Genomic DNA, 24,612 nt, shown 5'->3' on the forward strand with positions numbered 1-24,612 from the left:
AATAGGAGTAAAACGTATCGTATTTTCCTCTGAGAGGGGTAGAGGTAAAGTATTACAAATACTGAAGACTACTAAAAAATACCTCAAAAGTAGTAAATGTACTACACCTGTACATGCTACCATTCAAATTGACTACATTTCAACTTGTATTGTGATCAAATGTTCAGCCAGTAATTTGTGGGCACAATATGTAATTGCATCCTTTCATTTATGCTGCAGTCAGTACAACTCTGGGCAATTTAGTTTCTGGCACATTAACTTTATGAATATTTCCATCCCATTCCTCAAGGATTTTCTTTATGGTGACCGTGGTTGTTGCCAGGGTAACTAGTCAGGCTAGTCATTAAATGAACAAATGAACCAATTTGCTTACATTGAAAATGAAAAGGATCATATTCACGAATAGATCAATTCATGCTCGTAATGAATGAGACAAAGGACATGTTTGCATTATAGTAATGCACAACACATACATATGCAATGTAAAAAATGGCTACATCAAAATTAATGTCTAATTAGTATTAACCACTTACTTAAACCCTAGCGTCAGTATTGCAGGGCTAAACTTCAGCAGAGTAATATACAGATTGCCGAGCTCAAAACATGCTGCGTTGTGAGCTTGTCGATCCATTTTCAGCTTTAACAAAAACCTGAAAATACACCCGAGGGTCTCCGGGCAACCATAACGGGTTTAAGTGGTTACTTACCACCATGGTGTCAACAAAAATGGCAATATTTAATAGTTTAGCCCAAGGGTCTCCAACATTTTTCAGACCAAGGACCCCTTAAAGAGATGAAGCAGAGAGTCCACATATTGTACAAAATGGTTGCAGATTAAACTTTTTCATAGATTTCATAGATGGCTGGCTTCTTATACTTGAACTGTGACAGCACTATCATCAGTGTTGTGTAAATTCATGTTTGTTTTGTTTATAAATACCATTTTCTATTAATATGTTGGATTCATGTTAATGTGCGTTTCAGACATTTAACCAATAAACCCTCAATAGGTTACTTGATATTGGCTCTCTTTCTCCCTCTGCACCACACTGTGAGCTTGTAGATCGGCTCTTTTCGGCAAATGTTCCCCCCAGAATAGGGTTGCTAGGGTTCAAGTGGTAAATGCAAATACAATTTAAAAAAGCTCCAATTGTCACCCTCTAGCACCCACATTTAACCTCAAATTATTTATTTTTTTGCATGATTTCCTTTTGCAGATAAATCAAATTTCTATCAGGAGTGAGTGCATCTCAATCCACATCCAGCCAACTACATGTGATACACCTTCATTTACCACTTTCAACCCAGCATCTCTAGTATCTCTACTGTATGTTGGGCAATTTTTAATTATTCACTTTAATTTATTTTTAATAGTGAAAATAGAGGATCTACAAGTTCAGGTTAATTTTTGAAATAGTGTCTCTATTACATTTGCACTGTGAGAGCAGCGTGGACAAAATATCAACTACACCTAGGACCACCTGTTATGACAACCAGTTAAGAGTAAAATAAAGCACATTATTAAAGTACACACTGATTGACTGGGAGCACACATTGTGATATGGTAACATAAATCTTTATGTTCTTATTATTCATCTTTTTTTGTATACATTACATTACATTTTCACCATTAAGAAAAATAAGAAAGCATCTCACTGAGAGATAAATGGGGGGGGGAAATAAAACAAAACAAAACCTGGCAAACAAAAATCTCTCACTACCATCACAATAAATATTTGATTGGCAGGCTTCATTCAATAAACAACAAAACAAAAAGGAGAGAATGAAATCCAGAACCCAATGGCTCTGAGTCTGTCGGCATTTCTGTCAATTCACTGTAATTTTATTAAGCCTCATTGATGCTCTGTCTGACACCAGGGCTCCACCGGGCGCGTCAGCGTCGCGTCTCCGTCACCGTCAGGGAATGTTCCCTTTTTAATCAATGAAGGGTGGCTCCACTGCCCGCGTTGCGTGACATTAACGCGTGCATTAAAATTGAACCGGTGCGTTTTTTGACGCACGCGACGGAGACGCAACGCGTCCGGTGGAGCCCTGGCGTTAGTCTGTCACATAGCATGCCAAAAACAGCAGACCTACAGACCTGGGCTTGCAGGTCGGCTATTCTTTTTAAAAATCAGGCTTCACGGTACAGCTGAGCACATGGATGAAATTCTGGAAAAGCAAGCTGGTCATTTTTTCACCACCGTTTCCAGGTAACCGATGAACCTCCTCAGGTTCACTTTGATGTTGTCAAGCACACATAGCTGCTCAGGGCTGTACTTCCCTTTTCCCTCCTTACGGATCTAGTGGAGGAAAAAATAAATAAAAACAAAATAGGAGAATTACATTAATACTGGACAACTCACCCTGGTGCTTGCCCGTTTTTCCTCCCGGAATTTTCTCCAGCGAGGGGGATAACTTATAATATGCAATTGGCTGTTTGTATTCTTTTTTGGAAAAATATAAAAAGATACTTCTATGGAAAGGCTAGATTATTTGACTTATATTGACCCTATAAACAATTTAGTATACCGGGTAGTTTAGTATATTTAAGGTTTTGCCCACTCAAATGGTACCTCGTCAGATAATCCCCACATGGCCTACAACAACTTGTTGTTGTGAATAAGCGAACTGGACATTTTGGACTGAATGTTTTCTTTATCCTCGTGTTGGCTTCTGTTTGCCAAAAACAGAAGCCAGTTTCTCATAAGCGCACGTCCGTTGTCCTTCAAGTTCCACAGCCGTCTGCCATCCAGCCTCTCAAAAGTCCAAGGGGAACCCGGGAAAGGGGTGAGTTGTCCTGTTACCAATTAAATCACTACAGTATGCAGTACGCACATAGCTGTGTTTTGTGGGAGAAGAAATGTGCCTCTCAAGCCTGACCCATCTGACCACTTAACATGGCAGCCTATCTGTGCCTAATCAAATAGCTCCCATTCATTGGTATCACAAAAAAAACCTTTCTTTCTCGAAGGTTTAAAAATACACTTTTTTTTGTTTGAATTATAATTCAATTATAAATTTATATTAATGTTATATTATTAAAATTGTTATTTGGAGGCCCGCTTGTAATACCCTGGAAGCCCGGTTGAGAAGCAGCGCTCCAGTACCTTGGCCTTGAAGACGGGCTGCAGGGCTCTCAGAGCGCCCAGCAGCCCGATGCTCTTAGCAGCCTTCTCTGCCTCCGCCCCGTCGGCGAACACATCAAACAGGGCGTCCAGGGCCTCCCCGTTCACCACCAGGTTGACGTCTTTGGAAGCTACGTGAAGTAAGGCACTTCCAATCATCTGAGAATAAGCACATTTCTTAAATTACCGTAGCTCCAAAAACAGGACATTTCTTGTAATCAAGAGTCAATCACACCCCATTAAGACCCAAGGCTGATTCGACACATATCTTCTAATTCCTGACAGTTTTCTGAAAAATTGCTATATCAATGCTCAAATCTTTTTGAGTCAAGTCTCAAAATATTTTTCAATACGTTTTGAGTTTAATAGATTCAAAGATTTGCACAAATTGTCATGATTATAAATAAATAAATAATAGCAGATCTAAAAGCTACAAGTGAAGCAATCTTGGAAGACATCAGCAAAAAAGATAATTATTTTGAATTTGCCTCTGGGGGCACCGCCCACTTCCACTTGTAGAGACCAGCTGTTCACTCTCCTTTAGCGCTCCTCTTCCGGTTGCATGTCTTTGTTTATATTCCTAACATTCCTAACTTTACACGTCGTGTCTTGAGAGATTACAAGTGAAGAGACGCGCTATGAGCTTGTATATCTGCTAGTTTTGAGCAGCCAAAGAAATCTAAAACGACATGGATGGGTTAACACAATTCTTTGTTAAGACAGATAAAAATAAATAAATAAGAGGAATGAGGCTTGAATAAAGCCTCATTAAAAAAATTATAATTCTCATGAAGTGAAATAATACTGTATCTTCAGGTTAGACTAGCCCATTTAGACCTGTTACACCTATACTGTACTTTGTAATACCTTTCACTGTCATTTTAGGTACCTTTGTATTTTTTATTATTACCGGTATTTGCATTAAAAACAAATTTGATTAGTATTTATCAGAGTAATTATGAAAGATTTATTTGAGTGAAATAGTATATATCTTGCAGTAAGCCTAGAGTGAAATGTTTTATTTAAGAGTAAGACTAGAGTTCACCTGGAATACAATTGCACATTTGTTATAGGGTATAATCGCACAATTCCTATAGCTAGGATGGAGTAAAGAGCAAATGTCTTAGATACCGTAGTATGAATACGACTAAACTGAACATTTCAGCACATTAGACTAGAATAGTTTCACGTTCCTGATCCTCATCCTAGTAGCGCTGGTATTCTTTCCAGTACCTGGGTGCTTGTGCGATAGAAAACCATGACTGGTAAACCACTAGACTACAGTATAACCATGCTGGGGCAAGACCTAGCCTGTTGAGAGCATGAATTTGGCAGAAGTAAAGCGCCCAGGGAATTGACACTGGGGCTTTACAGATCTGCTTACATTCTCTGTGCATGAAACGCGTCTTGTGATTGGTCGAAGAAGACCGTTTGAGGTGGAAGTACATACTGTATATGACGGAAGTCAGACCTATAGACAAATGGTTCTCGAAGTGGGGCCCAGGTACCTCCAGGGGTCATTGGGGGGGTTCCAGGGGGTCCTGAGTGAAATGTGATACCTTGGCTATTTAAAAAATAGCAGATATACAAGTGTAGAAGCCATTTAACTGTTTTTTGTATGTAATTATTATGATTTCTGTTTATTATTTAGTCTATTCAACTTTGAGATAATTATTTAGAATATTGAATTGAATTGATACGTTCACTGAATTATTGGCTGATTGACACCAAGGGCACGCCTCCCAGGCCTAATTGACAGAGCAGAGAGAGCATATCAAGGCTGGGGTAATTGGGAATGGTTATGCACCTGGGTGGAAATACGGCTTTTACCAGGCCAGCCAGGAGAATGCCACAGAGAGAAGCCGTTTGTTCTGTAATGCACTTCAATGGCGAAGTAAGTATGAAAAAAAAAAATTCAACTTGTGGACAATGATTTCTTCTTGCCTGCGTACAGCCAAAGTCTGGGTGCATCAGTGAGTTTTGTCTGTTTGTTTGAAAGCTGACAGAGCCACTACAACAAGCTCACAGCTCAATCTGCTGTTTTTGAACATTCTTGAAAGCGTTTGGAACATTTTGAATCATTCTGGACTTCTTAACACAAATCGTCTCTTCATGTTGGTAGCCCGACACCTCAGCCTGAATTTTCATTTCGTTTCACTTCATTATTCAGATTGACCGTTTCTGGGATTGGCGTTGTCAAAGCGGCAGTCTTCGGTGATTGGTTCACACCAACCAATCAATATAGGCTAGTAGCAAAGCAGATGACGTCATTGTGGCTAACCCGGTTGCTAACCAAATAAACAGTCAAATATGTTGGATGATGTTTCAAAAACCTGTCATTTCTGTAAAGAAACTATTTATCATAGGGCGATTTAATAGCCAGATCAATACAGTCGCAAGTTACCACAGTTCTAGGAACAGTGGGGCAGCCATGTTTGTTGTTTGACGTCGTCACTGAAGGCCAATCAGCTTCTGCGAAAAGATTTTCGATCGAGACTTGAATCGCCAGAAAAAAAAATGTCTTCGCGTTGCTAGCGATTCAGGGCTGGAGCCAGGCTAGGTCCCTGGCACAATAACCTTTCAGCTGGTTGACCGCAGCCATTTAGATTCTTTTCTTTTTAATGTTTTTTTTTGTGGCTTTCGCCATATTTTATATGTTTTATGGAGGGACAGACAGTAGGCTGACAGGGAATGGGAGAGAGATGGGGGGGAAGACATGCAGTAAAGGCTGTCGGGATCGGGAGTCGAACCCACAGCACACTGCCAGACTGGATTACCAGCCAAGGTGCCTGGATCACTGAGCCATGGCCCAGGCCGCCATTTAGATTCTTGATATGAAAAAGTTTGAGAACCACTGCTATAGACAGACTCTCCACAGTTGGTCAAGGGAACGAGGCTACAGTAGAACAGAGTGGAAAAGGTCAAGGGAACGAGGCTACAGTAGAACAGAGTGGAAAAGGAAGATCCCAGGTCACCTGAAGTGTCTCGGCTGTGTTTTTCTCCTTGGCCAGAGTGCTTCCAGTGATGCCCAGGATGGCCAGGGCGTTGACCCGTACACTGACTCCCTCACAGCGGGTGGCTGCTTCACACAGGCTCATCAGCTGCTGGGGGCTCATACACTGACAACACAAAACAAACATGATGGAGATTGAGCTTAGCCATGCATGGGTGAGATGACTTGTTAACCACTTAAACCTATATATGGTTGCCCTCAAGCAGAAACCTCTCAACTCGTTAATCCATACTTCTTTTATTTTTCATAAATTAACGCCCTGTACCTACGTGATCACTGTCACACAAAGCATCAAAAGTAGTAGATCCACAAGCTCGTTTTGAGTTTGAATCCTGAAAAGTGACAGATTTGGACATAATTAGGTTTCCACCCGACAGACGATATACTTCAGTTGACCAGGGTGACAGGGTCCCTCAGGGACATACAGCATTACGAGCTTGTAGATCTGCTACTAGTAGGGATGCGATGAGGGTTCATGTGGTTCAAGTGTGTGGGTGGAAACACAAAGTCCAACAAGACTCACAGATTCTGGTGTACTGTACACATGTTTGTTCAGCAGTGGCACAGTGCAACTGCTCCATGCATTGACACACACAAATAGCAAATTAAATGTAACTAAAATATGCGGTAAAATCCTGGGCGCACCATTCACATTTGAGAATGTTTCACCTGCGGGTGTGTAAGTGGGTCAACAGTGGTTTGCGGTACTACGACTTCTATATAGGACAGCCTTCCTTACGTTTCCAGTTTAACCACAAAACTATTCTGGGGCAATCATTTGTCCAAAAAGACGATATATATGCTCACTACGCATCGCAACATTTTGTGGGGCCAACATTAACCACTTGAACCCCAGCATGCCTATTCTGGGGGGAACATTTGGCAAAAATAGCAGACCTACTGTACAAGCTCACACCAGGTCATATTTGCAAAAAGTTGTAAACGGGAAAAGGCAGTTAGTAAAGTACAGTTTGAGTTGTAACCCCAGTCTGGTTCTCAAATACTACAGGGTTTAAGTAGTTAAGTGAAAGTAGCCAATCTGCAAATTCAACGTATTTTGTTGTGAAGGTCAAGGTGACCTTGTTGTGAAGGTCAAGGTCAAGGTAAGCTTTATTGTCCACGAGGGAAATTTGTCTTGGGCTTTCAAAACATCAATGACAAAATACATAACAGAGGGAGACACAACATTTACACAAGTGCACATATAGTGTGAATAATCTAACCTCTTACTGTCACTGCTGTTTCAGAGCCTCGTTCAACACTTTAGTTGACACTGGGTTTTTTTAAACCTGATGTACTTCCACTTCAGTGCAGAAGTACAAACTCTCCATTTTAAACATGGGCAACATCACTGACAATGTTTTGAGCCCGTTTTAATGTAGCCTGTGTAATTAAAAGTAGCACCAGAGCTACACACACTGACAGGAAGCAGTGCAGTGTGTGATGTGTGTGTACCTGATGTTGTTGATGTCTTAACCCATTTTGAACTGAGATCAGATTCTAAAAATGTCTTCTACATCCTGACAGTTTTCTGAAAAAGCTATGTTTCTGTCAGTGGTTCTTCGATTTTTCAAAAATAGCAAACCTACAAGCTCGTAGCGCGCCACTTGGTGGCGCGCTATGAGCTTGTAGATCTGCTATTTTTCAATAGCTAAAGCATAACATAGTGCTAACACCAAAAGGGGTTCCCGCCCAAAATGGGTTAATAGAGGCTGTCATGTGTGTGGACTGTACCTGGGGGATGTTCTTAGAGGCGATCATCTGCAGGAGTGACCTCATGGCACTGGTGACGGCCTCCAGGAACTCCTCGTCCTTTGGTATCTCTGGAAAGACAAATACGCAAGTCACCATCTCTCTCTCACACACACACACACACACTTTATCATTCTGTGCTTTATCTATCCATGTACAAATAAACTAAGCAAACGAACAGAAACGTGCTCCAATTCAATGGTATAAATGTCAGAGCGGATGCTCGGGTGGAGCAGCGGTAAAGTAGCTGCCCACCACCGCCTAGTCTAGGGGTTCAAATCCACCGGCTTTGTTGAGCATCTATATCTACTAGTGGTGTCAAAAAATATCGATATGAATCGATAATCGATTTTAACATTAACGATACGACTACATCGATGCACGTGTGTCTGGATCGGTCAAAATAGCGTCTGGATCGGACGTTGGTTCGATCCTAAAGTTGTGAATCGATATAATTCAACTAACTGCGGGAAAAACACAGATGTACAAGCCCAAAGCGCTGTGCATTGCGACTAGGGCTGCAACTAACGATTATTTTCATAATCGATTCATCGGGCGATTATTTAAACGATGAATCGATTAATCGGATTATGGCACCTTTTTGCAATTACCTTTAAAATTTTGCTTCAAGTTATTGTAGGCATGTTGTAACTAACAATAAAGACAATAAAAATGAATACTCCTTCAAAATCTATATTTTACCCCCTTTTTTGTACTTTGTAATGATACTGTAATCTGTAATGTTGACCGTGTATATTCTTTCCATTTCTATCTCTGGGACCCCAATTTATTATTATTTTATTTCTATTGTAAAAATCAATGTCAATTTTGAGAGTCCATTTGGTTCCATTTTTGCACTCTGTTACAGACCCTTTTAGGGTCCACATGGTTTACTTGCTAACTATCTATAATTTAGCTGAAACTCCCACTATGAGAACCACTGTCCTACACACACACACACACACCAGCATGCTAGCTGATAGAGGAAACCGTTCTTATTTAGCAGCCATATTAGCATGTTCTCTAGGCTCTAGTATCACTTATTGCCAAAGTTAAACAGCACTGAACAACTGATCATTGTTAAGCAAAACGTTCTGCTTTTGCCCTGTGCCCACTTCAATGCGCTGCTGAGTAACACAGGTGGAACAAATTTGAGGAGCTAACGAGCTACACTGCTAGTGCTCCGTAGACTGCCAGATTCAGACTTTGGGGAGCATTTTTGGTCATACGACAAAAAATATGGACAGTGGCGGTGCTCACAAATACCATGTTTTGGGACCTGTTTGGGGCATTTTGCAACCTGTTGATGACGTTGATGAGCTCACAGATCAGCTGTTTTTGCGGAGCTCATCGCAGCCACAGAGCGACTTGACGCTCTCTCTCTCTCTCTCTCTCTCTGTGTGTGTGTGTGTGTGTGTGTGTGTGTGTGTGTGTGTGTGTGTGTGTGTGTGTGACAATCTCGTGTTGTTTATACCGACCCGTTGCATATTGATCGTTCAGCCTAGTGCCATTACTGAACGGTAAAAAGAAAGCAGCTTTACGTTAGATTTTAATGTTGGAAAACACCCGCGATTAAATCGATAATCAAATTCGTTGGCAACGAATTTAATTATCGATTTTTATCGATTTAATCGATTCGTTGTTGCAGCCTTAATTGCGACGGGTAGATAACTTGTAGATCTGCTACTTCCAGCGCAGGAAGGGCGCATGCTTATGACGCTCTTTAACTTTGCATGAAATGAAATGAAATCTATATTTACCCAGGGTATCTGGGCTAAGCTCAAGAACTTGTTTCCAGCCAGGCCCTGCTCATAGAACACATTTCATCGTAGTGGTTGATGCCTTGTTCAAGGGCATTTCAGCGGTGGTAATTTTAACGTGTCGGACGGCTGATTCGAACTGGGAACCTTCCGGTATCTAGACCGCGCCGCTATCCGTTCGGCCACCGCTGCCCGCTATCCGTTCGGCCATCAGCAGCCAGCGACAGTCACAACACACGAGCAGCAGACGGGGTGCACAGGCAGATCCGACACAACTTTATTGCACACATCTGTGCTTTCATCCACGCTTCCATAGCCTTTTAAATCGTAGTTATTTCCCATCCACGGGCACAAGCAGTGATATCAGCAGCTTCCACCCGATCTGTGGTGGTGTTCTGTTGTCTGACGAGGGAAGCTACTAGCTAGTAGCTAGCATGGGAGCTAACGTTAGTTTAACTTCCATATAGTTAGAAGGAGTCCTCCTTAATAACACTATGTACTTTCCATCCGTTCCCCAACCCCTCACACTCGCTGCTGCGTTTACACGGGCAGACACAAAGACGAATGGGAATATCATTTGGAGCTTTAACAATGAATGATAGAATGTATCGTTGCGTCTGCCCGTGTTTAATGGTCAGGGTTTCACTGTCCACAGCAGGCAGTCAGACCTGTCAAACTATGCACTTCCAAAACTCAGAGACATGCCACCACCTATAAATTCAAACCCACCTCTGGAATATTGCTATAGCTTTCATTTATTTTATTCCATAGTCTTAGTTTTTCTCTAATAAAAGTAGTTTTTATTTGTTTTCTCATGTTCTCCTTGAAAAGTGTCTTTAAGTACTCAGAGAAGCATTATATAAATAATATTATTATCACTATTATTATTACTACTTGTTTTATTGCCTATGCGTATGTAGTCACTATTCATTGATTCACTCATATCCAAATCCATTTAAAAAAAAAAAGCTCACTACTCAGGTCAAATAGGCCTATTGATATGCGATTAAAATGTGATTAATTGAGATGAATTAATCAATCACAAAGCCTCCAATTAATTAGATGTTTTTTAATTAAGTCCCAACCCTATTCTTTATAGATCTAGCTTCAAATAAAAAAATCTATAGAAGGTTAAATGTGTCAGATCGCAACGTATCGAATCGCATCGCATCAAATTCCATGAAGTTCCACAAAATCGAAATCGTATCGATTTGGACTGAATCGAATCGAATCGTTCTGTATATAAAATGTATCGTCCCCGAATCGCATCGTAGCCCATGTGTATCGATACGTATCGAATCGTCTTGTAAGGGAGAGATGCACAACCCCTAATATCTACACCACACAACTGGCCCGTGAATGTTAGCGTTACTCCTATGGGCTGGGGGCCGGCACCTGTGTCAGCAGGGAGTGTTGGGCGGGAGGACGACGGACGGACGTAGAGCTAAACGTGCTCTGCGTCGGCAGGTGAGCCCGTTTAGATACAACAGTGATAACACCACACTGAACTGTAGTGTGGGCAGGGCTTAATTAATGCCGGAGCTCGGCTCCGCAACCTGCCTCCTGCACTTCGGTACCTCTAGAAGGCGTGCGGTCGCCTCCAATGCAGACAATACAAATGTCTTTATTTAGACTACTTATTATTAACAATTCTATGGCCACCATTGTTGCAGTCTGTGTCCGTTCATGTGCCAAGGGTATGAGAGCCTTATGAGCCTTTTTCAAGGGAAACAATTACCCCGGGGCTTAACTGGATGTTAGCTCATGGATAACCAATCTAATCACGTGAGGATCGCGGAGAACCCGAGGCATAAATTAATTTACAGCGACTAGCGACACGATCGGCCGTCAAATTGCATCAATAAAGCCCATTTGATTAACTGTGATTAGATTTGGAGATAAGAGAGGGAATATTTCGGCTACCGTTAGAGTCAATGAGGGGGGAATCATTATGCTGGCGCACCATCGATTTCCGATTTGTCGTTGCACAACACAGACGCTGTTAGACTGTAGTATAGAGCGATCTCTAACTTTATCAATATAAAACACCTTAAGACCAGTATACTCGTCTAAGGCGCCAGGCGGTTGATTAGATGATTATACTCGTCTTTAGTAGCAGATGTGTTAATTCAGCTTTCACATTTTCCCCTCCATGTCCCTTCCTGCAATGGAAAAGGACAGTGGCTGAATCCCCTTTACAACTTGACTTGATGAGAAGAGTGGCGGAGAGATCCGCCTCCCCCTCATGTCAAAACAGTTGTCAATCTTTACAACTTGACTTGATGAGAAGACAAGAAACACCACAAAAGTGAATTGGCAAAACTGACGGGTTCATGAGCTCCGGCACCGAATGATTTACAAATTAGGCACTGTGTGTGTGGGGAGGAATGAATTGGCGTAATGACTAAATTGGGGAGAAAAGGGGGTAAATTAATAATTGTCAGACCTGCGGCACCAAACACCAGTGAGGACAGGTGGAGCGCGGCGGCCTGCAGGGCGGCATCACCTCCCAGAGAATCTGCATCCATGGCAGACAGGATGTTGTTGAGGCAGGTCAACGCTCTGTGCTGCACACGCTGCATCCTGGACATGTGCGCACGCACACACACGCGCACACACGCACACACAGACACCACTTCATTAGCACATATAACTCACTGGTTTTCAAATATTTTCATGTCAAAGGTGCCCCCAAATTAATATTTGGCTGCGGAACCCCATTTCAACATATTTGGCGGCGGTGGCTCAGGGGTAGAGTGGCCGGATGGTAACCGCAAAGTTGCCAGTTCGAACCTGGGCTCCCCCAGAGTTAGTGTCGAAGTGTCCTTGAGCAAGACTCTGAACCCCTAATTGCTCCTGATGTGCTGGTTGGTACCTTGCATGGTTTACGCCGCCATCGGTGTATGAATGTGTGTATGCATGGGTGAATGTAATGCATCTATGTAAAGCGCCTTGGATAAAGGTGCTATATAAATGCACCATTTACCATTTATATTTTGAGACAGAGTCCCCTCATACAAGATTTGCGTTGTACCCGAGATTTAAAAATAAATAGGTCTACAAGCTCGGATCTGCACTTTTCAAATGGCCTGTGCATATACCATAGGGTTAAAGTGGTTGAACAGACTTTGATGCTATATCAACTTATTTTGCTGGGGACCCCCTGGACCCCCCTCAAGGACCACCACCTTGAGAACCACTGCTATAACTGAATTAAGGAGAACGACTGTTTTTGATCTTTTTTTTTTAGCAGCAGTGATTTGAATGGAGGTCTTTGACAGATCTATTGTTGTTATAACCCAACAAGAAACCACCAGTGTTACCTTTTAACCAGGCACTTCCATGCAGCATTCTGCAGACACACATTCATGGCCTCCGTGCTGGGGAACTGCGTCTTTTTCAGTACCTGGAGAGTTGAATGAGGAAACACAATGAGTGCCACCTGGTGGACAAAAGTGGTGGCGCTTGGGTGCCACCGGATCAGACTGTTTTAGCCAATACAATGCTAGCGAGCAAAGGCAAGGTCAATCCAACGCCATTATTCCAACCACTTGTAGCGTGGGCAAAGCGTTTCCGGGTTTCGAGCCGTCACGTCAAGTCAGCCACGCACCAGCTGTTTAAAAACCCAGAGGAGACACCTGCTCTAGGCAGCATCTTGCCAACTCTTGTTGCATATGTTTGGGTGTAAGTCTAGTTTACTAATGTCTTCCAAATCTTGACAGTTTTCTGAAAAACCTGTCAGTGTTGCTTAAACTATTTCATGTCAAGGACCCCAAAAACATATATATAATGTAATTGGCCGCAGACCCCCATTTGAAAATATGTTGTTCCAGGGACCCCCAGAAGCAAAGATATGAGGGGAAAAAAATGTTTTTCAAAATGTTTGCAAACATTTTCACGAATTTTCAAAAATAGCAGATCTACAAGCTCATAGCACTCATAGCACTCCGCGCTATGAGCTTGTAGATCAATAGTTAAAGTGGAACACACCTTCTGTGGGATGCTGTGGTTGGTCAGAGCACTGTGGATCTCAGCAGACAGACACAGGGGAGACAGCAGGCTGGACAGTCCTTCACACAGGCTGTCAGGGCCCATCTCGCTCTCGTCACTGCTGGACCCCTCCTCCCACTCGTCATCCGAAGGGTCTGAAAACATGAATGTTCACGGACGTAGAATTGCTGAGGGCAGACTTTTTTTGTCATCTTCATTTAAATTTAGGTAGCTAATAACTGTACCCCTTTTTACCCCCCAATTTAGTCTTATGTGCCAAATAATTCCTCCCACTCCTTGCCACTGCTGTTGTATCCAACAGAATTCACCTGCCATTGAGGAGGAGCCCCCACTGGGAGGACGTAAAGCCTTCGTCCTAAACCTCCTGCTCAACCCTCCCCGCAAACAAGTAGGACTACTACGGGCAATGACAAATATCACCCTTCCCTCAGTCTAGTCCTGGCCAAACTCCTGATTAAGCCTCAAAATCTGATTAAGCCTCAAAGTTGACTTATATGTGGATTTGAACCGACAGACTCCGTTCCATGATGGTGGACTGGCACTTCACCACTGCGCTCCGATGTGCAGTCAATTGCTGATGAAGGGAGGCTGCCTGGGACAGGCACGGTGGCACCCTGGGCACTCACTCACCATCAGAGCAGCACATGTTGACGATGATCTCCAGGGACGTCTGCTGGGCTGTCAGCAATGCGATGGCCTCCCGCAGCTCTGCCTTGTCCCTCTGGATCATAAGAGAAATCAGCCGTTGTTGAGAGTCAACAACACAGTGCAAGACCAGTGTTGTTTTTGACAGAAATCTTTGTTTTAGTCAGTCTTTTGACGAAAAGTTTAATTTAGTTTTGGTCATATTTTAGTCATCTGAAATGGTTTAGTGTTAGTCTAGTAAAGTTTTAGTCGACTAAATATCATACGATTTTAGTCGACTAAATCTACAGTTAACAAAAATAACTGCACGTGACGGAACGTTCCGCCAATTAGAATCCAACCGGCAGCCGCTAACGTTGCGTCAGATAAGCTTTATTATTGATATCAAACCGGATCGCTGATTTCGTTTTTTTGCTTGGCCTTTCCTTCTTCAGCAATCCTAGACAGGTTTCACGCACGCGCACTGCCGTTCAATTCTTGTATACAGGCGGCCTAAAAAGTAGAATAAAATAATAATCTACGGAGCTCTCCATGGTTTTGACAAAACGCGCGATGTTCTGACTCTGAGGTATTTTCTGATTATCCGGTCATCTCGATTGGAACATCGAGATGAGCAAGGATGGACTCATTAAAGCTCGCTAGCATTGACGCTAATTATTTATCATCCAAGATGGCCGCCCAAACCGGACGTGCACCCAGCGTGCAACACACTAAAACTAAGTAGATCCGGGTCGGCAGTCTAGCGTTGGCTCTTGCGTCCACCAGGTGGCAGTTAACCTGTTCATTTTGTTGCATTTTGGCAGGCCTTAATGGCGTCGTAATGGCTTGATTGATATACTTGGTTCAGTTGCATGCTGGAAATTGCAGATCTACTACGCGTCGCAGCGTGAGCTTGTTGATCTGCTATTTTCAGCTTAATTAATGCCCAGTGGTGCACAGTAATGAATGCACTTATGAGTCTGACGTAAATTGAATGGCAGCCTAATCTATGGACATTTAATGTTTGTTTAGGGCGGCAGACATTGAAACATTGAAAATTAACAAAACAAAACAAATAATTAATTGTTGAATTTGAATTATTACTTAATTATTAAGTATGTGTTACTGTGTTTATAATAAGCGATTGATAGATTGAAGATAGGGAAGATAGATAGTTTGTTCTGTACCCTGGCACGGATTTATTCAAAGTGAAACATTTTGTAACTTTGTTTTGAGTGATAAATAAAGTTGGGGGAGTGGGGGTATCCAATATGAATAAACATATAGGGGTTGACTTTCCAGCTTTCAATGCTGTTAACGAGAATTCCATGGCATGGCTGTAGAGGAGTGGGAGTGGGCCTTGATTAGAGGAGTGGGTAGAGAGGCCATCTGAGAATCAGAAGGTTGCTGGTTCGACCCCCCGGCTCGCCCAGTACTGTATGTGTCCTTGAGCAAGATACATAAAGGAACACTTCACCCATTTTTTCAACATTATCTTTATGCAACACTCATTGTCTCATGGTGGACTGTGGACAGTTCAGAAACCTGCCTACCAATGATCATCGATGGTCATCGATGGGGATTCCAAGCAAAAATAAACTACAGACACGCCATTGTTCCTGGAGATAGATATATGCGTTTGAAACAAATGACCAAAGCTGCCAGTGCCTGCCGATGATGTGACTGGTAGGCAGGCTTCAGAACTGTCCACTTACAACGAACAGCCCTCCTCTGACACGGAGAGAATAGACAGCACTGTTCCATCTTATAATGAGCATTAGTGAGAACCCCCATGGTATTAATATAGAGGAGAAGCAGAGAAAGGAGGGCTACAAACAGCTGCTCCATGATATTATGGGCTTCTATTTTCGGAGGATCACCAGTAAATTGTCAGCCGTGATCATGGCAGCAGCGCTGTGATTGGTGCTGTGAGGGACAAGCTCATCTCTGACCCGCCAGTTGGACAGGGGGCAAAGGAAGCAGGGTGACGGTAAGAAACAATTCATTTGCCACGGACATAAAAATGAGTACACAAACACAAAAAAGAGCTGGAATGACCATTCCAGGTCTGTAACTCTGAGTGTACTGTACAAATGGAACCAAATGGACCCATCCTATTTGTACTTGGAAATAAAACGTTTGAGAATCACACCAGTAGACTTCCATACATGGTGTCATAGTAAATCAGTATCATACATATTCTGAAGAAAACCTGGAGACTTGACATTCAGTAAGTGGGTCGAAAGCCCAAACCACACCAATGATTCGCCATGCAGCTCCTTGCAACCAAACGGTTGCGAGTAGATGCATGTAGTTGCAAGCAACCATTGAATTGAACTAATTGAATCACTCGGGTTGAATTGCGTCTGCATGCGTCTACTCACAACAGGACACATCACACCGCTGGGACCCTTTGGTGTGGTTTGGGCTTTATGATCAAAATAAGAACATTATAAAAAGCTGGGTAAAAAAAACTAAACATAGAATTTTCCCACGAACAAGGCCAAGTCTAGCCTCCACCACATGTATGGACATATTGATGAGGAGACATATCATCACTCACCGGCAGCAGATCAGAGAAGTCAGTATCTACATGACGTGCAGCCATTCCGTTGCTCTTGTGCTCAGCTCCCTCCTCCATGTCCTCCTCTTCAAGCCCTCCAGCAGCCAGCTCCTGCTCCTCTGTGACCAGCAGTGGTGGAAAGGAACATTTAAGTAAATTTTTTCCACAAATGAGACTTGAAAAATGGGGGTCATATTAGAATCAGAGTCCGTCTTATATTCGGCACAATACAGTAAAACATGAGTACTTTTTCCACCACTGGTGACCGGCGAGGTCGAGGCCAGAGGACCGCTGAGGTGACGTGCCTCCTCGGCACGCCGCAGCTCGGGGATCAGCCCGCCGGCGTCCAGCTCCAGGGTCTGCCCCAAGACGGCCACCAAAGCGTTGAGGGTCTGGGCCTGGCTGCCGGCCGGTAAGTTGCTCTTCATGTTCCACAATGTCCCTATTGGAGGCGACAGAGAGAGGACACAACGACAATAGCTTATCTACAAGCTTACAACGCGTCACTTTGTGATGCACCTATAAAGATAATGAATATGTCAGTAATTTCTTTGAATTTACTGCCATGTGCATATTTTGATTACCAGGCAAATATAAATGTATTCTTTATTCATTTCTTCTTTTTAAAAAACCTTTTCTTTATCCAGTCGCGATAGATTTATTATTACCTCCCGTTGTTGTCGATCGACTCTAGAGTGGAGTGGCTATTGTTAGCTGCTACACACACACACACACACACACACACACATTCACAACAACATCTGGTCCGTCGGTAAAAGTGGTCCAGGCGCTATAAACGATGGGCACATTTCCTTAATGGATTAAATAGGCCCGGGCCCTTAAGGTGTTAATCGCAATTATTTGTGAGACAATTAATCGTCAACTTCAATTTGAGATTTGTCACAGCCCTAGAGCACGCCCACCTGGGAAAACAACTGCTGCACGGTTCAGGGGACACGGGGGAAAGAGGGCTGCAGCGCCTTTGTGTGTTGTACTTTCTTTCTTTCTTTTTGCATTTATTTATTATCTTGTAAGTATTTTAATTGATTTGTATTTTCTAAACACAAATAGTCTCTACTGGGGGTCCCTGGCACAAAGCATTGTCAGTTTACAACACAAGGTTTGAGAACCACTGCTGTAAACCACTGTGTTAAAAAGGGAAGTTACTGTTGTTTTGAGTACCAGGGACAGTAAGATAAATCTGATAATAAGCACCGCACCGACACACAAGCAGAGCCATTGATCCACAGTACCTGCAGCCAGCGTCCTGAGCAGTGTGTGAGCCATGTCTTTGTGAGTGGACAGTGCCTGCAGCCAGCGTCCTGAGCAGTGTGTTAGCCATGTCTTTGTGAGTGGACAGTACCTGCAGCCAGCGTCCTGAGCAGTGTGTTAGCCATGTCTTTGTGAGTGGACAGTACCTGCAACCAGCGTCCTGAGCAGTGTGTGAGCCATGTCTTTGTGAGTGGACAGTACCTGCAGCCAGCGTCCTGAGCAGTGTGTGAGCCATGTCTTTGTGAGTGGACAGTGCCTGCAGCCAGCGTCCTGAGCAGTGTGTGAGCCATGTCTTTGTGAGTGGACATTACCTGCAGCCAGCGGCCTGAGCAGTGTGTGAGCCATGTCTTTGTGAGTGGACAGTACCTGCAGCCAGCGTCCTGAGCAGTGTGTGAGCCATGTCTTTGTGAGTGGACAGTACCTGCAGCCAGCGTCCTGAGCAGTGTGTGAGCCATGTCTTTGTGAGTGGACAGTACCTGCAGCCAGCGTCCTGAGCAGTGTGTGAGCCATGTCCTTCTGAGTTGACAGCATAACGCTCTCCAGGGCTCCTAGCACCGAGCTGTTGATGCTGCCCAGCAGCTCCAGGTTGTCCTCTGTCACAGTGTGCAGGCAGTGGGCTGGAAGGGTCACATCAATACAACCATGTGTACTATGATTTATAGCATACTGCAACAAGTGATCAACACAATATGGGATGTACATACATTATGCACTGTGTGCTGCAGGTGCGAGGGTCCAGGCAGCCGAACCGTAAGCTTTTCTTTATATGTTCGAGATCAAAAGCAATACGGCACAAACTTCTATTAGACAACTGAAGGACTTGTGCAATGGCAAGAGCATTATGCAGTCGCTTCTGTGCATTCTTGTTCCATGTTTAATATTAAGGAGATAGATTTCCTCTCATTTAATGCAGAGGGTAGGGACAGTTCCTATCACTCAACCTCTCCTCAAAGCAAGCAACCATTTGTCGTTTCTACCACACACCACACACTGAACCATGCAAAGCACCAACCTGCTCATCGGGAGAAGTTAAGGGTTCAGTGTCTTGCTCAAGGACACTTGCTGGTACTACTAACGCAGGGGGGAGCCAGGGCTCGAACCAAAAGTAGCCGCACTACCTCTTGAACCACTGCCAGTCTGCCACCCCCAGCACAAAAGTGATAAGCAGTGATACAGTGGCTACAGCGACTACATGAGACACTTGTGAGTGAGTCTGAAGTTCTGACTGCAATGGGGAGTTTATTCCAGTTTGGAATTGGAATAAATCGTCTCATGTCCAAAACTGTTAGTTTCAGGATTAAAATTCAAAACCAGCAAAAGTAGGAGATAGACAAGATCAAAACGCGTCGCTTCGAGCGGTGCTTCAGTGTGTAGATCTGCTACTTTTGACTGTGGAGGGTTGTCCAGGGAATTTTAGGGATGGCTTAGTCCGAATGCAGTCCGAGCCGGCCTGCGTTCCTGCCATGCATTGATAGTAGAAACGTACATACGGTATGAAGTAAAAGTCATGTCCTACCGGCAACCACAGCCAGCTCTGTGTTGTGTGGATGTCTCTCCACACACTGGACGACCACGTCCAACAAACCAGACTTGTTGAACAGCGAAAGGGCCTGGCTGCTGCTTTCACTGTCAGGGAGCAGAGAAAAATATATACAAAAATATATATATACATTTGAAACATAAATTAAAACAAAAACAAATGCTCATGGTATGCAAGGACATTTTCGATGGATAGTCATCTCCACTAAATGTAAAAACAAATAACGCACAAAAGCAAGCTCAGTGGGGATCATTTTCACTTTCAACAACAGCCCTAGCTTACCACAGATTCCAAAGCAGGTTCACTGCCTCGTTGGCCACGCCTTCCACCGTGTTCCTGGGCTCTTTCATCGGCACAGTGCTGGCCTCAAAGCCAGCACAACACTAGACAGAAAATGTTCCACAAACGGAAAAAAATACAAGCTTAGCCAAATGACTTTGATTGTGGCGACATGCACCGGAAATAGCCAATCTACACAATCAACACATGGTTCCACTCTCACTGCTACCATGGATCTAAACAATGCAAAGAATCTAAATAGCTAATGTGAGCAGCGTTAACACGCCCTGTACCTCACAGAGATAAACATTGAGTACATGACAACTGAATTTATCTTGTGAGAAAACCTAGAAAAATGTTATTGTTCTTCTTGGCTCCAGGGCATTTTGCTAAAATGAATTAGTCAAGTAAAATAATGACATGGGAAAGACTACTGAGAGTGATCGTTTGCCCGCAAGCAAAGTCCTTGTTATCATTCCTCTTTCAAACACGAGTCTCTCTCCTATATTATATGCGTATTTAAGCACACCCCTCTCTCTCCCCAAGATTCATCCGTGAGATTAATGGAAAATGTATACAGTAGAGGGAGTATTGCATACATACAACAGCTGTCTGAAAACGAGGCATTTTAAGAGTAACGGAACAGAAGCTGAATATAAACACAGGGGGTGTGGAAGAGCCAGCCAGTGTCTCACCTCTCGGAGCAGGGCTGTCAGAGGGGTCATGACATCATGTTTCACCATGTCCTCACAAACCTCATGGCCTCCACATGCACTCAGGTTCCTGTGTGTGTGTGTGTGTGTGTGTGTGTGTGTGTGTGTGTGTGTGTGTGTGTGTGTGTGTGTGTGTGTGTGTGTGTGTGTGTGTGTGTGTGTGTGTGTGTGTGTGTGTGTGTGTGTGTGTGTGTGTGTGTGTGTGTGTGTGTGTGTGTGTGTGTGTGTGTAAGTAAAAAGAAAAAAAGAAATCTGGTAAACTCATGAACCAAAACCAGTATATTCTTAGTATATACACTTGTTGCCGTCGGGCAGAAACCTTATTTTAACTGTTTTTTTTCTTCCTAAATTCATAAATCATACATTACCACCCACTGCCAGCTTTTTTCCCCCATATTTCCTTACGTTTGTAGTCACAGAATAATTATCTCCACTATGATCGCAGGGAATGAGTTGCCCTACTTGTTCATCCTACAGGGTCACACAGAAGCAACAACGTAGCAGATCCACAAGCTCAAAACGCGACGCAGTTTGAGCTTGTGGATCTGCTACTTTAGCTGTTTTTGAATTTGAATCCCTAAAAGTATGAGGAGGACAGAGACGATATGAGTGAGAGAGAACATTTATTTGGCTTTACTTAAACTTTGACACACTTGAAGTATAGTGGGCAAGAAATCTTCAGTCTGGCAAAGAGGACAATCTGAATTTGAGGAATAAAATAATGATATAACCAAACAACACCATCTTCATCTCAGTGTTTACCAAGCAACTCTTGTCGATAACTGGATTATGGCTCCCCCTGTTGAAATATTGGAAATACTGTAGAACTGGGAAAAATGAGTCAAGAGAATGTTGCATTTATCACATCCTGAAAAATGTTTCTGTCATGTTATATGGATAGCCCATTCCGGGAGGATCTTGTAGCCCTAGTTATTCTATTTAATTTTACATTAATTCACATTACAGTTAATTCAATGCAATTATAGAAATATACAATGAATGAATTTTAAAGCCGTTAGATAAGGATTTTGGATTGCAGCTTTAACTCTTGCTGTCACGTCTAACGCCACGCATCTGTGTTGCAGTGATAAAAGCGTACATTTTTAATGAAGGCAGACAGCGATGTGTCTTTGGCCACTAACCGTGTTTTTTCCGTCCTGGGCAGGTAGTGTAGACTAGAGCATGGATAGAAGGGGTACCGTCTGGAAACTACAGGGAGAGCGAGTGTTCCGTGCTTACCGCAGTTCTCGGAAAGCCCCGCTGCGATTGGCCAGTAGTAGAAAACCCACAAAGCTGAGTTCAACGCACAGGTGAAGTCAGTGACGTATTACGGACACAAAGCACAGGCATGAACGGCACTTGTGCATACGTCTATGACTTGGCCATCCGCACAAAGCTGTGCTCAAATTTGCATTGTGCTCAATATGTAGGTGTGGAATTCTCTAAAATGTAAAAATAGATGGACCCAGTTCAGGTTTTACACTCAGACTTACAAATGGATAAATTAACACAGGTTTTTAACTGCACAACCAGATCAGTGGCCTTGTGGTTGAGTGTCCGCCCTGGGACTGGGAGGCTGGGGTTCAATCCCCAGTCGGGTCATACCAAAGACTCTAAAAATGGGACCCAGTGCCTCCCTGCTTGGCACTCAGCACCAAGGGTTGGATTGGGGGTAAGTCCCTGCGACATACTAGCGTCATGTCCAGGGGGTGTACTTGTACATCAAGCTGCCTCACGCTACAGAAACAGGAGATAGGCTCCTGCGCTATGGGCCTCATGGCTCGGCAAGGCTACTTACTTACTTACTTTAACTGCACAATATATTCTTGTTCTTGGACATGAGACAACTAGCATTGGACGGGGTATTCAAAGTTAAAGCTGCAAATCCTTATCCAACAACTTTAGTGGTTCTCAAAGTGGAGTCCAGGAACCCCCAGGGGTCCTTGAGGGGTTTCCAGGGGGTTGCTGTGAGTGGAGCGGCGCTGTGTCAGCTATGTTCCATCACCAGCCAGTTAAACGATACGATTTGAAATGCAAGTGACGGTCCGGATTTTGGCTGAATGATCCACACTCGCGGCTTGCGTGCCCCACTCTCTTCTCTTGAATCTGGTGATTAATCATTAACTCATAAGATTTAACATTTAAAGCCAGGCCTTTCTACAGGCACCCTTTACCTGCGCCAGACAAAAACTACAAATCGCAGTTCCATCTTGAACCGGAAGTATTCGCCGCATCCTGTCCGCCTCTCAATAAAGCTGCACGATTCTTGCTCAAATTTTGGAATTGAGATTGTGTAGGTCCGAATCTGAATCTAGATCGCAATCTTTTTAAATTAATTGTGCAGCAATACTTTAAAGAAACCCTGTAGGACTTTACAGCATGGTTAGTGGGCACTTCTCACCTGAGTGCCCCTGTGGCGGTCTCCCTGACAGCCAGGCTCTGGTCCAGCAGCATGGGGCCCAGGCGCCTCACAGCATCCCTCTGCAGGAAGCCTGGGATGCTCTGACTCGTCTGCACCACCCGGGAGATGCTGGCACATGCATACTCTCTCACGTCAGCATTGGGACTCTGCAACTTTTCACCACCACACAACACATAGGGTTAGTGTCCTAGTGATAGGGTCCTAGTGATAATATTTAACCTCAAATTCTGTTCTTTTTTATAGCCCCTGAATTGCTAGCCACGCCCATTAGGAAATGTTGTTCTTGTGATAAAGTGAAACAAATTTTAAATTCAGCGTCAGAGTGGCATGCTAGTTATTTTATGCATACGTTTCCCAACTCTTCCCTGGCTGGTTTGGGAGATTAATCTGATTTCAGATCAACACTGAGTGCATCCCAATGCAATACCCATACACATGTTATAGAATATATGTGTTTTCTTGTCTGAAACCATACATTTATTAACAACTTTAACTAGTTTGGAGGACATGTTATTATAGGCAAACATTTTCAAACATGGTCTCCTCTCTTTCCCCACCATTAAGAAGAAACATTAAGAAAACTATCTATCTACAACTGCAAGCTGCACTATTTTTGCTATTTTGAAAATGGCTCTTAAGGACATTTCTTTCTGAAATGACACCCACATATTTGACAGTGTTGAAGAGTTCTGCTACTAAACAGAGTTACCGTAACTGAATTTAGACTTCACAACAAGTCTAGTCGGTTAGTGTTAGTGAGTCCATCCATACACAGTAAAATCCTCAAACGCGAGTGTTTTTATTTTATCAATTTGTGTAAACCATACTAACTACCAGTCGTTGGCATTGTACAACGCTCTTAATTGATCCATGATGTGCAAGTCTAAGAAGTGTACAAATGCAATCAGATGACATGACAATTTGTTTACATTGTGTACACTTCTGAATTGTCAAAATAGTTGAATTAAGTTTTTTTTTGACAGCGCAACAGAGAACATCCTCTGGTCATTTAACCACAATAAGTGACAACCACAGAGCTCTTTGGCAACAGTCTACGATGTTCCCTGCATTATTTGTTAACAGACAGCACATTAATTCACAAGTTGACATGCACGCATGTTCCTACTTTCTCCAGTAACTCTCCAGCTGGACAACGGTCTTCGTCCTCCTCCACTTCAAGTTCTTCTCTCGCAGGGTTCACTGGCAGCCCGGCGGAGTTGAACTGGGGTCGTTTAAACTTATTATTCTTTGCTTTACCCATTTCTTTATCCGTTTATGAAATAAGTGGGACAATTAAGCCGAGCATGGGCGTTGAGTCGGCGGTGTGCTGCTGCTGCTCAGTCTGTCAACCATCCACACGCACATAAGACGCCATGTGGAAGTTCCCTGCCGTAAATCGATTGTTTGAGGCGGAAAACAGGACGCGCGTCGTAAACACGACGCAAAGGAAAAAGTACCGGTAATTCATTTAAAAGGGGACATGGACACCTTGACTTTATGATCTTTACCATAGTACATTATATATATGTATAGAT

The 24,612-nt window shown here is 43.3% G+C and overlaps 1 protein-coding gene across 1 annotated transcript; it reads right to left on the bottom strand.

Moving 5' to 3' along the window:
* Positions 1-1,560: 1,560 nt before the first annotated feature.
* Positions 1,561-24,495, bottom strand: heatr3 (HEAT repeat containing 3). Its single transcript, XM_079496770.1, has 16 exons — positions 24,204-24,495; positions 23,057-23,229; positions 20,638-20,725; positions 19,946-20,046; positions 19,640-19,749; positions 18,600-18,740; positions 17,099-17,293; positions 16,852-16,970; positions 14,295-14,385; positions 13,644-13,798; positions 12,977-13,059; positions 12,100-12,236; positions 7,876-7,964; positions 6,104-6,247; positions 3,111-3,287; positions 1,561-2,303 (listed from the first exon to the last, which is right to left on the bottom strand). The coding sequence occupies exons 1-16, from the start codon at positions 24,336-24,338 to the stop codon at positions 2,190-2,192; spliced, it is 2,052 nt and encodes a 683-aa protein (XP_079352896.1). The 5' UTR covers positions 24,339-24,495; the 3' UTR covers positions 1,561-2,189.
* Between the last annotated feature and the right edge of the window lie 117 nt (positions 24,496-24,612).

Source organism: Electrona antarctica (genome assembly GCF_951216825.1).
Source record: "Electrona antarctica genome assembly, chromosome: 3".
NCBI classification, from domain to species: domain Eukaryota; kingdom Metazoa; phylum Chordata; class Actinopteri; order Myctophiformes; family Myctophidae; genus Electrona; species Electrona antarctica.